The following is a 15,044-nucleotide window of genomic DNA, read 5'->3' on the forward strand; positions in this document are numbered from 1 at the left end:
CAGCCACGCCCCGACACATGGGGTCACGCCAATCACAAAGCTATGATGCGTTCAAGTGCATTATTCTGGCACAGGAATATTATGTTATAGGACATTAACGATAAAACTGAATATTGTTGTTCTATTTTTAGACACATCTCGCGATCGACTGAGAATCTCCCCTAAATGTTGAAGTTAAAAACATCAATCTGGTGCACTTTGAGAGCAAAATTAAGAGATCTATGGATACATCTCCCAACACCCAGATTTCTTTTTCTTTATGGATATTTTACAAATCACTCCCCTTTCAAACTGTATTCTTGTTTATTAATAACAACTTTTTGTTACCGTCATATAGTATTTTATACCTGTCTTTCATTTATTCTCTTATTTTTTTATAATGATCATATCAAGGTTTGCCTTAACCTCACTGAGCTGAGGTTATTTGAGCCTCTCAGTCTGTCAGGACAGGAGAGAGCTCTCTTCCACCTGGTTGTAGAAAAAGCTCTTTATATTAGTTAGCATAGCTATCTAACCAGATGCTAATTAACAACAGATCGCCACTGGGCTTACAACTAAAGACACAGCCACGCAAAAACTGCAGCATGTGTAGGCTACAGCTCCTTATGGGAACTGCAATATTTGAAGTGCTGGAGCGGCGTTCCGATGCTCTCCGTCAGCAATACACCACGTGATGACAAGTTACGCTCGCGTTTTGTTTAAGGAACCTGTCCTTGGCCAGGAAAAACAAGCACTCGCTTGATTAATTCTTTTGCGGTCTAGATTTCATGTTTTGAAGTGAGAAGTTGTCTGTCAGTCCATGTTATCAGGAAATATACTATTTAGTACAGTGGCCCTGAAGTGCAAGACACCACAGCATTTCACAAAACACAACAGCATTTCAGAAAACGCCATAGCATTTCAGAAAACACCACAGCATTTCAGAAAACGCCGCAGCATTTCAGAAAACGCCACAACATTTCACAAAACGCCACAGCATTTCACAAAACACCACATCATTTCACATTGGACGGAAAGGGTATTCCTTAGGGAGAACACTTCTTGTTTGTGATTGGACAGAGCCAGCCAGAGAAGCACTGCTGTGATTGGTTGTTTTTGCTGCCAGTCAAGAAATGACGCTTCGTGATTGGCCCAACACATCAGCCGTTAGCTGTTAGCACACACTGTAGAGCTCACAGCTCCTCATATCTGTTCAGAAACTGGACAAAAGTTAAATATATACAAAACACAGACTGTCTATGTCATGGTGAATACAGTCGCTGCTTTATTTATGTCTGTATGACGTTGTTGTGAGCGTGGACGGAGCAGCTATAGGTTAGTTTAGCTCAGAGCCCTATCTCTCTAGGGCTCTGGTTTAGCTGATCGATCTGATTCCGATAGGATTTACATGGAGATACGCCCCGCCCCCTCTCCAGCGTCTTGTTTGAATGACAGGAGTAAACACAGAATTAATGCTTTATTAATTCATGGTTTTTAAGGGGCTTATCTCCATGTAAATACCATGGTAGTCTACCCAATATTCGCATCGCTCTAATCGCTGAGTTTCACCGCGGCTGTCAGCTGTGTTTGCTCCTGTCATTCAAACAAGACGTGCTGGAGAGGGGGCGGGGCGTATCTCCATGTAAATCCAATGGGAGATACCAACTTCAACAAAATGAACATATTTGACCCTGATTTAATTGTAATACATGTTTCAAAGTGATGCCGAAGCAACTACATACTGATAACGGTTAGTAAAGACCATGAATTAACGCTTTGACAAGTCTGCAGACAAGACGGCAGGCGAAAAGCTTTTAAAATGCGTGTTTTCCGAATGGAATTGGATCCATCAGGCTAAACTAACCTGTTGCCGCTCCGTCCACACTCACAACGTCATACAGACATAAATAAAGCAGCGACTGTATTCGCCATGACATAGACAGTCTGTGGTTTGTACATGTTTAACTTTTGTCCAGTTTCTGAACAGATATGAGGAGCTGTGAGTTCTGAGTGTGTGTACTGCTAACGTCTGATGTGTTGGGACCTTTATATATACACAGTCTATGGTTGGGACCGGTTGGGACATATTGCGCTGTCGGGCGTTGACCAATCACGAAGCGTCATTTCTTGACTGGCAGCAAAAACAAACAATCACAGCAGTGCTTCTCTGGCTGGCTCTGTCCAATCACAAACAAGAAGTGTTCTCCCTAAATGAATACCCTTTCTGTCCAATGTGAAATGCTGCGGCGTTTTGTGAAATGCTGTTGTGTTTTCTGAAATGCTGTGGCGTTTTGTGAAATGCTGTAGCATTTTCTGAAATGCTGTTGTGTTTTGTGAAATGCTGTGGTGTCTTGCACTTCAGGGCCACCGTAATTTAGTATTTGACTGGCTGTTATTCAAATAAGAGCTATCTTGAATGCAGTTGTCAAGAGGTTAATTTTAGTTGTGTAATTATTAACCCACGGTAGATAAAGAACCCTCAGCAATGGACATTTCTGAGCTAGCAATACTGTATGTCCTTCAGCTGAAGATTTAGCAAAAAATACCATGCCTAAAAGTAGAATTTTAATTGGGCCTTGGCAAGTTGATAACTTTATAAATGAGTTTTACAGAAATTCCACACAAGAAATCCATGGTTTCTCCGGTTGAGTGATGTAGGCTCCTGCCTGTGTGGCAGGTGGAAACCAGTAGTTTTTTTCATTATAGTGTGGGTGGGACCGCAATTTGAATGCCCTAAACCTGCCCGCAATAAAGAAACCGTCTTGATGCAGAAAGATAACACTATAGTGGGATATAAATAAGTCCAATCCACTCAGGAAGTACTATAAAATGTTCATTTTATTAAAACAGCATAAATGAAGTCACGGTGGGGCTCGCATAGAAAAGTCTCATGGAAAAACTATGTACACTAAATCTTTAACACTCCTGTTGGTGGATGGCCTCGAAACACTGAAACCTACACGCTGGTATAAATCACCCTTTAAAGACACATTATGTAACTTTAGTTGAACAATGTTTGTATGACAGTGGCACAAGCAGAAAGACATGCCAGCAAATATACCTAACATTCACTAGCTTTAGCCACCTTTGGCTACCTAACAAAGTTTGATTAATTGCTAACAATTTCACATTTTTGTAAAAATAACAAAACCAATTCTCGTTGACAATTATACATAGCCCCACTTTAAAAATGTTTAACCCTTGAAAAATAAAAGTTATCCAAAAGCTGCAATATTCAAAATTCCCCCGCTGTTTTCAAGGTACACTATGAGGGTTCCAGACTGTACAGGTGACGGTTGCTTCTCAGGTTGCAGTTAATGAAACATGACGACATCTTTCTGACTAAGGGTCTGATCAGTTTGTAGATCAGTTCTCAGAGGGTTAAACTTGCTCTAGAAGTCCTGTCTGATGTTCTCCTTGTTCTCGTCCCCCTGCTGCTGCCGGAGCTGCGTCACTTCGTTCTCCAGCTGTATGATGGCGCGCTCAATCTCAAAGTTCTTACTGACCAGAGACACCCAGCTGTGTAGGGACAGAAACAAATGTTACAACAGGAAAATATTACCCCCCCTCATGGTGATATATAATTCTTCAAACAACGTACTTTGACTCCAGCTCTCGCAGTTTGGCTCCTCCAGCTAACTGGTCGTTCTTACGCTGCCAATTTAGATCTTGAATTTGCTTCCTGTGTAGCAGAAAGAAAATAATTAGTCAACATGTGAAAATGTATTTAATGACACCTTTATCCAGCACAAATGTTCTAGTGATTGGTCACCTGAATTTCTGCATTTCCTTTTGAGCAATCTCAATCATGAAGGCCAAGTTACTAAAGGAGGAAAATAAGAACACGTTAGCAGTCTTTAGGGGAGTTTATACACAGAGTTAATGTCAGAGAAACGACTGCCGTCTCTTACTCGTTGTAGACTTTCCACGCATTGGTTCCGTACTGCGACATGAGCTCCAGGTTATCAATTCGGACCGCCTGGTGCTCTAGCTGGGCCATTGAGTTATTCACACACTCCTGCCAGGCTGTGATGTCATTCTTCTGTCCGGCTGACGGTGCTGGAAGCTCATATCTTCACAAGAACAAAAAACTGTCAATAATTTACATAATTTAAAGCCACAGAGCAAAAACATTGAAAAAGTAAATGTAATAAAAAATACACCCACCATTTGTCTAAGTTACAAGTGCACCTGTACATTGTTGGTATTTCTATCCTTTTTAGTGTATACAATGATCTACACAAATTGATCTAAGTGTTGGCGTTAGAAATTACAGGAAAATCCCCTATTTCTGCTAAAATAAATTGTCACATTAGCTGAATTTAGTAAATAAGCCTGATGTTACAGGGTTGCTTTTGTTTAAGTTTTTTTAAACTCAAGTGTTGATTTGTGTTCCATGAAAGTTGTTCACTTATTGGTTTGATACAGATAAGTTTACCTAGTAGTTTAATTTCAGGATGCGAATTAAAGGCAAATAAAATGAGCAGATTAACATAATAAAAGGGGCCCTTATATGCTCTTTTTCAGGTTCATATTTGTATGTTGTGTCTCTGGCACATGTTTACATGCTTCAATGTTCAAAAGGGTCTTTATTTGTCCTCATACTGCAGCACCTCTTTTCACCCTCTGTCTGAAGCCAGAGCCCAGTCTGCTAATATTGAACATATTTAAAAAGCTGACCATGTGCAAAATAACATATCCATCAGTGAAATAATTGCAGTGCCTTAACACTTTATTATTAGGTGGCCATAGAGACATGCAGGTGTTCTGCTGCGGTGTGTAGGGTTTTACCTCTTCATGCTCAGGAGTTCCATTGGCTGCCGAGCCGCCAGCCGCTCAAATTCATTCCTCATAATTTCTGTCTAATGGGTGAGAAGGGAAAAGAAGAACTATTATTTCTGTTACACTGGCCGAAGCTTTAAACAACATTTCGGAGGAGTTTGTCACCTCAAAAGTAGCAAAGTCAGGTATGGTGAGGTAGCTCAGGTAGTTCTTCGTTGGTCTGTATCTCCTGGTCTCCTCTTCCACCAACGCTCCAGCCTAGAGAACAAATGACATAGAGAAATGTATGTTTATACAGGAAAAGCACTACACCGACCTCATTTCTTCAGTTTTAACTATCGTTTAAAAATACCCCGATACAGGTGATGTTTTTTTAACTAGATGTTGCAAGCAGGTACAGGTTACATTTTCTTTCAGTTTTAGAAAATACCACCACTTTTTAACCATTTCCCAGTAACCCTAATTTTGGGAAGATTGGAATAACAATTCAGAGTCAACTTTGGCAATAATGTGAGGAAGGGCCAGGAGGTCCTGTGTACAAATATTGACAGAATTATTTGATCATTTTTAGTACATTGTGTGCGTGTATGGTGTTGCACTACATTTGTATTTTAGTCATTGACTTATTGTGGTAGGATATCCAAATGTTACATATAGTGACTTATAAACTGTTAATTAATACACTTTGCGACCACCGAAGACAATCTTAACTTATGGTCTAAGGTTTATTTTATTTTTTTACATAAACATTTACTTATTTGCGAGCGAGAATGGTCTACAACAGTCTTTACCAATACTAATAGTAGGCCTACGCTCCTTACTACCGGAAGTTGTACTCTAGATTAAAACACTAACGTTGGCTTAATAATCAACTCATGCTAAACATAGGTAGGCCTATTGCTTACTGTGGGCACTCTTAGAGCTGTAGATTCTAACAGCAAAGTGTCCCATTGAAACGTGAATTGAGCCATACAGTGTGCCTTGTCCACCTGGGTTAGCATGGTTAGCTAACACGCTGCTGTTATTCCTGTTTACTCACCGCTTCTCGCACACCTGCTGCATCGTAGCCTTGGTCAAAATATGGCAAGGCATCGACAAACACTTCACCAGCTACTGAAGCCGTCCCGGCCATTTTTAATCAGTCTATATTGTAAAGTTTGTTTAATTGTTGCCTGTTTTAGCTATAGAAAAAAACACTCCGGCCAATTTAAATAAACGTCTTCCGGTCTGGACCTTCAAAATAAAATCCCGACAGGTAGTGGTTGTTTTGTTGCTGACATCTAGTGGACTGGAATGTAACTACCTCTATGTGAACCCATGTTGTTATTTTGGCTTTTTTACTGTAGAAGTAATGAAAACACAATCAAAGCATTTCAAAGTTCATTTAATTTTCCATCAACTATATTTTATATATATCATCATATATATTATATCATCAGCACCTTCTACGTGCTTTTCTATTTGAGCTGGATCCAACTCTAAGAGATGGGCATTGTTGTCCAGCAAACACAAGACTCACCAGTCCTGATTTGTTTGGTGGATGGACATTATTATCATTACACTCAACTGTCTATTTTTCTTTTTGTCTTTGGGCTGAAAAGCAACAGTTCCAAAGGAAATACAACCTATCTTACATTTACACTGTAAAAGAAGCCCCCCTCTTAACAAAAAGGCCCTCCAAAAACAAAAAGACACATTGAGAAGTTTTGTCAAAACTGTTAGTACACTGAAAAAACTGAACCGCTTACTTTAATTAAATGTATATGTCAACAAATCTCACATAACTGTGTTAGGTTACATCTAAATATCACAAGACTTTCATTCATTTTATTTATAACAAATATAGGTTTTGATCATACTTGTTTTTTTTTCAAATCCTGATCCTATTTAAACATTCCACATACTTACCTTTGTGGATAAGTATTGTGCCTCTCTACTTAGCGTGGTAAAACTCAACCTGATGTCTGTTCTTTGATGTGAGGGTTGAGGTGTTATAACATGCTGGTGTGATTTCGCACCAGCATGTTATAAGCCTCTGATGTTAATCTATGTGTTGATTAAGGCAGTCTCCTCTTTGAAGTTGTGCGTGAGACCAGGGATTTTGGGCCCCATGAAAATATATCACATTGGGCCCCACCACCAGGCACAGGCCACTTTGTTTATAAATTACCTCGAGGGCCGTACCAAATGGTCTAGCGGTCCCGGGGGCCGGAGGTTCCCCACCCCTGCTTCAGTGGCGGCGCCAGGGTATGGCTGGGGTAGGCTACAGCCATACCAAGAAATGGCTTAGCCCTACCATAGCCCGACCATGAAAAATTATGTTAAAGTAAGCATGTTGAGAACACGGATTGCGAAAATCTACCGGTCGTGTACACAACACACAAACTGATCCTGCTGTAACAACAGGTGCACGTTACTGACGCAATATGGTTGAGACCATTCGGGCTTATGCTAGAGGGGTGCAAGGAATAGTCTAAGTCAGGGGTGGGGAACCTTTTTACTCTCAAGGGCCATTTCAATTTTTCCAACATCCTCCGAGGGCCGTACAAATTATTGACCTCTGCTTAAAAATACTAAAATCACAGCCCATTCATTTCGCCTTTCTTTCATGCTGTGCAAAGAAAAAGCAACCTCTTAATCCAGATATTTCACCATGACTCGCATATATGCACGTGCATGGTTGTGGCATGACCACCAAAACAGAAAGATGTGGACACAAGATGTGTGCAAATGTATTTAGTTTCCTATCCATGTGGACATGATTTAAGTGGGGGGGGGACCTAACCTCCTCTAGGGGGTTCCGGGGGGCATGCTCCCGGGAAGATTATTTTTTAAATGTTGAAGTTGAAAGCATCAATCTGGTGCACTTTGAGAGCAAAATTAGGAGATCTATGGACACATCTCTCAACACCCATATGAAACAGAACTGTAAGAAGATTTATTTTTCTTTATGGATATTTTACAAATCACAACTTTTTTTTACTGTCATATAGTATTTTATACCTGTTTACTTTATTCTCTTATTTTTTTATAACTATAATGATCATATAAAGATGTGCCTTTACCTCACTGGTTGGAGAAAAAGCTTCTTATATTCGTTAGCATAGCTAGCTAACCTGATGCTAATAACAACAAAGTTATTGACTGTCTGTATGATCAGTATGTCAGATGAACAGATCGCCACTGGGCTTACAACTAAGGCTGCTTCTCAGGTCGACTATTTTCATTTCCTCGCTCCTCGGTCCTCGATCTCACCAGAAGTTGATTTGCCTGCGCCATCTTGAGTACCGTCCCATGGCTCTTATTTCTGCCGGAGGAGCGAGGATCGAGGAGCGATCATGGAGGAGCGATAACCGAGGAACCACCAGACCATCCTCCGATGAAATCCTCAGATACTCACCCCGCCCCCTTACTGTGTATCGCTCACTGATTGGACAAGGCAGTGCATGCACTGATCTGATGCTTCTTGACATGAGAGCTGGCTGCTGCCAGACGAACAGCTGTGCAGCGTCATCACAAACGGACGTCGCTTCACGTGACGCTCCGGAGGAAAGGACGTCCCATTGCTCTTAAAACTCATTTCCCTGCTTCTCGTGGTTTCCTTGCGTCCCTCCGTGCTTCCCTGGTGGGAGGGACTAAACGCAGGGAAACGACGCAAGTGAGGGAAGCAAATATTTCATTTAATCGACCTGAGAAGCAGCCTAAGACACAGCCATGCAAAAACTGCGGCATGCCGCATATGTGTACGGCTCCTTATGGGTACTGCAATTTTTTGGAAGTGCCGTAGCCGCGTTCTGGTGCTCTCCGTCAGCACTACACACCTGTCAGACCAGAATCTATGGGTCCTTATCACTTCGGTTAAATTGATTCCTTGCGTCCCTCACTTGCGTCGTTTCCCTGCGACTAGTCCCTCCCACCAGGGAAGCATGGAGAGACGCAAGGAAACCACGAGAAGCAGAGAAATTAGTTTTAAGAGCAATAGGACGTCCTTTCCTCCGGGGCGTCACGTGAAGCGACGTCCGTTTGTGATGACGCCGCACAGCTGATCGTCTGACAGCAGTTCTGTCCCCGTTGTGTTCACAAACACCCCCGCCTCTCTTAGTACACATTTACTGACACAAACATTTGTATCATCTGTTGTAGACCCAAATAAGAACTCATTCTCAAAAAAGATAAACGCCATTCTTAAAATGTATAAACGAACAATAGTTCGATTAATATTGATTAGAGTGCACAATAGAAATAAAATAATTGAGAGAAGAAAAAGAGATATATTATCTATCAAAACCCAGTTAGATTAACATTCATTGGTTTGTTTGGATATGTAGCACATTAACATTTTAATACCACTTAATGATTGACTGAATGGAAATGACAATAAATGAAAATGTAAAACGAAAAAAGCGATCATGAAAATGTTTCCAAAAAATGAATAAAATGATTTTTGACCACTTTGTGACTAAATGATACATTAATTTAAACAAAACACGGTATAAACTGAGGAGGGACTCTCGTGAGGTTCATGTGTTTTCTTCACTCCGCTGGGAAACATGTCAAGAAGCATCAGATCAGTGCATGCGGCGGATGCAGCCTGCATCGTCCAATCAGTGAACGATACACAGTAAGGGGGCGGGGCGAGTGTCTGAGGATTTCATCGAAGGATGGTCTGGTGGTTCCTCGATTATCGCTCCTCCATTATCGCTCCTCGCTCCTCTGGCAGAAATAAGGCCATTGGGACGCTACTCAAGATGGCGCAGATAAATCAACTTCTGGTGATACCGAGACCGAGGAGCGAGGAAATGAAAAATAAGAGAAGTGAGAAGGGCCCTGTGTCAGACGAGACATATACCACGTGATGACACGTTAGGCTCGTGTTGTATTCAAGGACCCTGACCTTGGCCAGGAAAAACAGGCACTCGCTTGTTTAATTTTTTTGCGGTCTAGATTTCTTTAATTATTTCCTTTTTTGCGTGTGTACATAAATTACCTCGAGGGCCGTACCAAATTGTCTCGCGGGCCGTATAAGGCCCGGGGGCCGCAGGTTCCCCACCCCTGGTCTAAGTAGTGGGGGATCAAAATGCCTCCGAATGCAATTTGAACAGACCTACAGCCAATCAGAGCAACGAAACGTTGGGTCTGCTGCGTCATGCATTACTGATACGTCGATACGTCACGTTCACAGTGAAAAGTCCCCAAACTCGCGCCGAGTAAATTGCAGACAGACAGCAGAACTTCTAGGAGTAATTGTATATTTCGGATGGATAGATTTGTTCTTAAACACCCTCGCATTGAGGTACAAGTCGAACAGGTGCCAGAGTCACACGACCCACCTGAAGAGTGAATAGTGAGTTTTTAATATGTTTTGTAATAATGGGTCATTTGAAAAAGTGTTTTGTATGACAATAGAGATACAGGCTACCTGTTGTGTGCTGTGTCTGTCTCTCTCTGTTTACCTGTGTCTCTGTCTCTCTCCCTCCCTCTCCCTTTCTCTCTCCCTCTCTCTCTCCGTATTAATTCTATATGCCAACTTTTCTTGTTTCTGCCGCTGCGTAGCATGTTGTAACAACGTGGAATTAGAAGAATAGGCTATTGTAAGTAGTAGTAATCATACCCCTTTCGTCAAATTAGTATGCATAAAAAGTGACAGGTGGACACGACCCAAATTATGCAAATGAGCTAAGTCCGTCTCCCATTGGCCAATGAGCTAAGTCCCGCCTCTCATGTCCCGCCTCCCATTATTTGATGTCAGATTGGCGTGAAAGGCCCCCCGGCGTAGTTCTTTTGTTGTATTGATTAAGATAGTTAAGGTATTTGACCCCTGCCTCTGAGAGTGGAGTAATTAGACTGCAATCAGATATGTTTAAAATCCCCCAGGCACCCCCTTTGTTGTATAGGTCTTTTGATGTATTGATTATGATAGTTAAGGTATTTGACCCTTGCCCCGAGAGTGGAGTAATTAGATTATATTAGCCCCAGGCAGTCCCTTTGTTGTCTAGTTATGTGGTGTATTGAATAAGATAGTCTCTTTGACCCCTGCCCCTCAGAGCCCTTTGTTGTATAGGTCTTTTGATGTATTGATTAAGATAGTTAAGGTATTTGACCCCTGCCCCTGAGAGTGGAGTAATTAGACTGCAATCAGATATGTTTAAAATCCCCCAGGCACCCCCTTTGTTGTATAGGTCTTTTGATGTATTGATTAGGATAGTTAAGGTATTTGACCCTTGCCCCGAGAGTGGAGTAATTAGATTAGATTAGCCCCAGGCAGTCCCTTTGTTGTCTAGTTATGTGGTGTATTGAATAAGATAGTCTCTTTGACCCCTGCCCCTCAGAGCCCTTTGTTGTATAGGTCTTTTGATGTATTGATTAAGATAGTTAAGGTATTTGACCCCTGCCCCTGAGAGTGGAGTAATTAGACTGCAATCAGATATGTTTAAAATCCCCCAGGCACCCCCTTTGTTGTATAGGTCTTTTGATGTATTGATTAAGATAGTTAAGGTATTTGACCCTTGCCCCGAGAGTGGAGTAATTAGATTAGATTAGCCCCAGGCAGTCCCTTTGTTGTATAGGTATTTTGATGTATTGAATAAGATAGTCTCTTTGACCCCTGCCCCTCAGAGCCCTTTGTTGTCTAATCTAATTAGCCTTTGATGCCTGCCCTTTGATGTGATGTGTAAGTTCACACTGATGGAAGCCTCTGTATAAATGAACCTCCTGAGGCTATGGCCGGTGTATAGAGATATGCTCAAAACTAAATTAAAAAAAGACAGACAATTCAGCTTACCAAGTCAACCGTCTGAAGCGCCAGTCAAGAAACGAATGCAGCATCGGGGGTTCAGAGTACAGCCTCTTTCTGGTCATGTGTGTTGGAGGAGGGGCTCTGTAAGGAAGGTTGAAGGAAGGAGCAGGATTTCTCCCCCGGTTTGACTGCAAAAGACTCTGACTTTTCTCCAAAAAATGACCTACCCTACCCTTAAGAACAATTAACACACACAGTCAAATTTGACTGTTGATCTCAACTGTTTAATCGCTAATGTGAAAAAACACCTGGCACGGGACTCCAAAAGGCTTCTCTAGTAGATTCTGCCTGCAGGGCCACATGATGCCATGATCACACACACACACACACACACACACACACACACACACACACACACACACACACACACACACACACACACACACACACACACACACACACACACACACACACACACACACACACACACACACACACACACACACACACACACACACACACACACACACACACACACACACACACACACACACACACACACACACACACACACACTAAGACACCTAAAAAACGTTATTGCCCTCTCTAGATCTGATTCAGTTTTTGTTTTAAATGATATGTGAGTGCTAAGGATGTTTCTTTTAAAGTTTTTTGTGAAACTGTTAACTACAAGGAAGTATCTGCTTGCAAAGAGGGTATTCATATTAATTTAAAAGATCTTGTTTAGTTTTTATTAGTGATAACTAAGGATGTTCTCTTTAGTTGTAGGCAACAAAGAGAGGTTTTCTTAAAATGTGTTCCTGCCCCCAAGCACTCCATACGGCTCCAGGAGGGCTGATCAGAACAAAGGGTCCAAAGCAGACGCAGAGTCTCCCTCGATGGGGGGGCATCTTTACACATAAATCTGCCGAATGTCTGTAAAAAAAGTCTTTAAATCCAAAAACTTGCCTTTTTAGAGTCAGAATCCTAACGAAATCTCATCAAACAGAGTACTTTATGTTAGTGGTCCTCTTTTATACACAAAAGTGTATCTTTTCAGTAACTTTCTCAGAGAATTTAAGCATAAATCTGGCAAATGTTCAAAACAGCCTTGTTTTTCACTGAAATAGCCTCAAAATCACAAACTGACATTAAGAGTCAGGGGGTTAACGAAATCTACTAAAACAAAGTACTTCATCATCTACTTTTTTCAGCTTTTATACACAAAAGTGCAGGGAAGGTAGGCAGATTTAGAACACTATCTGTGCAATGAGAAGGAAGAGGGACGGGGGAGGAAAATTCAGAGGATGAAGAAGCAGAAAACAGCCATTATTCTTCACTCTTTTGTAAAACGGACAGTTTCAAGAAAGATGAAACCGTGTTTATACAGACATGCAAAATATCTGAAGCCCTATAAAAAAGTTACAAGTATATTGTGTGAAAATATCTCAGAAAGTCGTAATATTGTTTATTAGTGATACCTGAGGATATTCTCTTACTAAGATACTTTTAGACACACTTTGGTGTATGCAACACTTGTTCAGATAAACAAGGTTTTTTCTTTTCTGATAAACTTACATATTTTAGTTATTTTCTGCTACCAAGATACTTTAAGATACACCTTGATGTACGCAACACTTAACAAAGGGTATAATATGAAGTACTTGGTAAGGAAGGGGTTTTTCTTTAAGGGGTGCAAAACTTTAGAACAGGGTAAAATATTCATTAATTTGTATTGAATTGAGTTTTCTTTTTTGATTTTCAACATACTATTTGTACACAATGACCTTTCCATATTTCTGACATTCTATACTTTTCTGACTTTTTTCTGTAGAATCTTGACAAAACTATTACTTGTTCTTAAATGATGACCTATTGCTGGAGATGAGATGAAAAAGCTACAACGCTTAAAGAACTTTTTTCTAAAAACTCTCAATTCTATAATTGACTACCCCCATTCAACGCAATTAGCCCTACCCTCCACTCAGCAAATCATCTAAAACGAAGGACCTCGCTAAAACGACCGTTGTAAACTAGCCATGGAGCAGAGAAAAGCCAAGACTCCCCCCGCGAGTTGCAGTCAGGAACAGAGTCCACCATCAACACCACCATGTGGGAAACCCGAATCTTGCTGCTGATGCTACTCCTCGGGTCAAGAAGTCTCGGTTTAGGGACACAGTGAAATCGGAGTTGTTTTATATTCTGGAGATGGTGATGTATCGGTACAGAAAATAAATCTGCAAAGAATGCCGACGCAGTAACCCCGACCAGAGGCAACACGATTGTCGGAATGACATGCCCGATTTCTTCTTCAGAAACAATTACAAAGCGTTAATGAAAAGACTCTGGCTCGCCGACTTCGTTGCAGTGATTGACCAGAGTCTTATTGAAAAAGGCATTCGCGAGGATAAACTGAGGATCGGACGCGCTACGGAAGCTTTTCTGCACAAGCTTGTAAAATGCAGATGCCTCAAGGAGAGACTTGAAATATCCCTACAGAGTTGGATGGAGAAGAAGAAGACTAACAAACAGCAGTCGGATGGAGAAGAAGCCAGGGACTTGTTCAATGCAGTGACTTTTTTCTTTTAAGTAAAATAAAAATGGGAAACTATTATGCAAAACGCTCTGTATATATTGATCAGAATGTAGTCATTACCCTTTTAATAAGTGTGGTGATGGGGACGATTGAAAACAGAACGAGTAGTGACCCCTGTGTAAAATGAATGGCTGAAGTTTGTAAACTGGAAGACATTTTGGATATCGTTCGTTCTGGCAGTACTATTTCGGGTCATTGGGAAACGATTGTAAACGAAACATTTAAAGTGGTCCTGGAATCTTAATTTTCCGAAACATTCTGTAACATTATATAAGAAATGAAATAAACATCAAAAGTGTATCATGTGCTCTCATTGTATGCTCTGTTTGTAGATGTAATGCATCTTTGCGTCGAAAACAGCATACACATGAATATTTTGACTGAAGTGAAAAAACTCCATCACGATATCTCCAGTAATATGGGGGATTTTAAGCTGGAGACGGTCCTGGGGATGCTACAATCAGTATAACTATTGATTTTTGTGTGTGAAAAATAAAAAAAGTGGGTTTTTTTACATTTAAAAACGGTTGTCATCATTATAGCAAGGGGAGCGTGTCTGATACATGTGTATTACAGTCCTTCTTGTTGTGTTTTTCAGTGTTTTCTGTGTGTCTGTACACACAAAGCACAAATCATTTAAAACAAACCCTGAATCAAATTTAGAGAGGACCATTAAGAGTCAGAATCCTAACGAAATCACCTCAAACAAAGTACTTCATTATCTACTTTTCAGCTTTTTTTAAAAGAAAAGTGTATCTTTCGGTAACTTTCTCAGAGAATTTAAGCATAAATCTGTCAAATGTTCAAAACAGCCTTGTTTCACTGAAATACCCTCAAAATGACAAACTGCCAATTTGAGTCAGGTTCTTAACGAAATCTACTGACACAAAGTACTTCATTATCTACTTTTCAGCTTTTATACACAAAGTGTATCTTTCAGTAACTTTCCCA

At 40.8% G+C, this 15,044-nt stretch overlaps 1 protein-coding gene across 1 annotated transcript; it reads right to left on the bottom strand.

The window, feature by feature from the left end:
* Positions 1 to 2,799: 2,799 nt before the first annotated feature.
* bcas2 (BCAS2 pre-mRNA processing factor) lies at positions 2,800 to 5,996 on the bottom strand. The gene is made up of 7 exons (XM_034087221.1): positions 5,801 to 5,996; positions 4,927 to 5,019; positions 4,771 to 4,841; positions 3,891 to 4,052; positions 3,752 to 3,802; positions 3,581 to 3,661; positions 2,800 to 3,498 (listed from the first exon to the last, which is right to left on the bottom strand). Exons 1-7 carry the CDS (start codon positions 5,891 to 5,893, stop codon positions 3,372 to 3,374), a joined length of 678 nt encoding a protein of 225 aa, XP_033943112.1. The 5' UTR covers positions 5,894 to 5,996; the 3' UTR covers positions 2,800 to 3,371.
* Positions 5,997 to 15,044: the final 9,048 nt, after the last annotated feature.

This window comes from Pseudochaenichthys georgianus, chromosome 7 (assembly GCF_902827115.2).
Source record: "Pseudochaenichthys georgianus chromosome 7, fPseGeo1.2, whole genome shotgun sequence".
NCBI lineage: Eukaryota > Metazoa > Chordata > Actinopteri > Perciformes > Channichthyidae > Pseudochaenichthys > Pseudochaenichthys georgianus.

Bases quoted from the DNA above. Each gene is read 5' to 3' on its own strand.
- bcas2 (XM_034087221.1), bottom strand. From the start codon at position 5,893: ATGGCCGGGACGGCTTCAGTAGCTGGTGAAGTGTTTGTCGATGCCTTG. The intron at 4,842-4,926 runs GTGACAAACTCC...CTCACCCATTAG, and splicing joins CTGACTTTGCTACTTTTGAG to ACAGAAATTATGAGGAATGA. The intron at 3,803-3,890 runs GTAAGAGACGGC...TTCCTCCTTTAG, and splicing joins GCGTGGAAAGTCTACAACGA to TAACTTGGCCTTCATGATTG.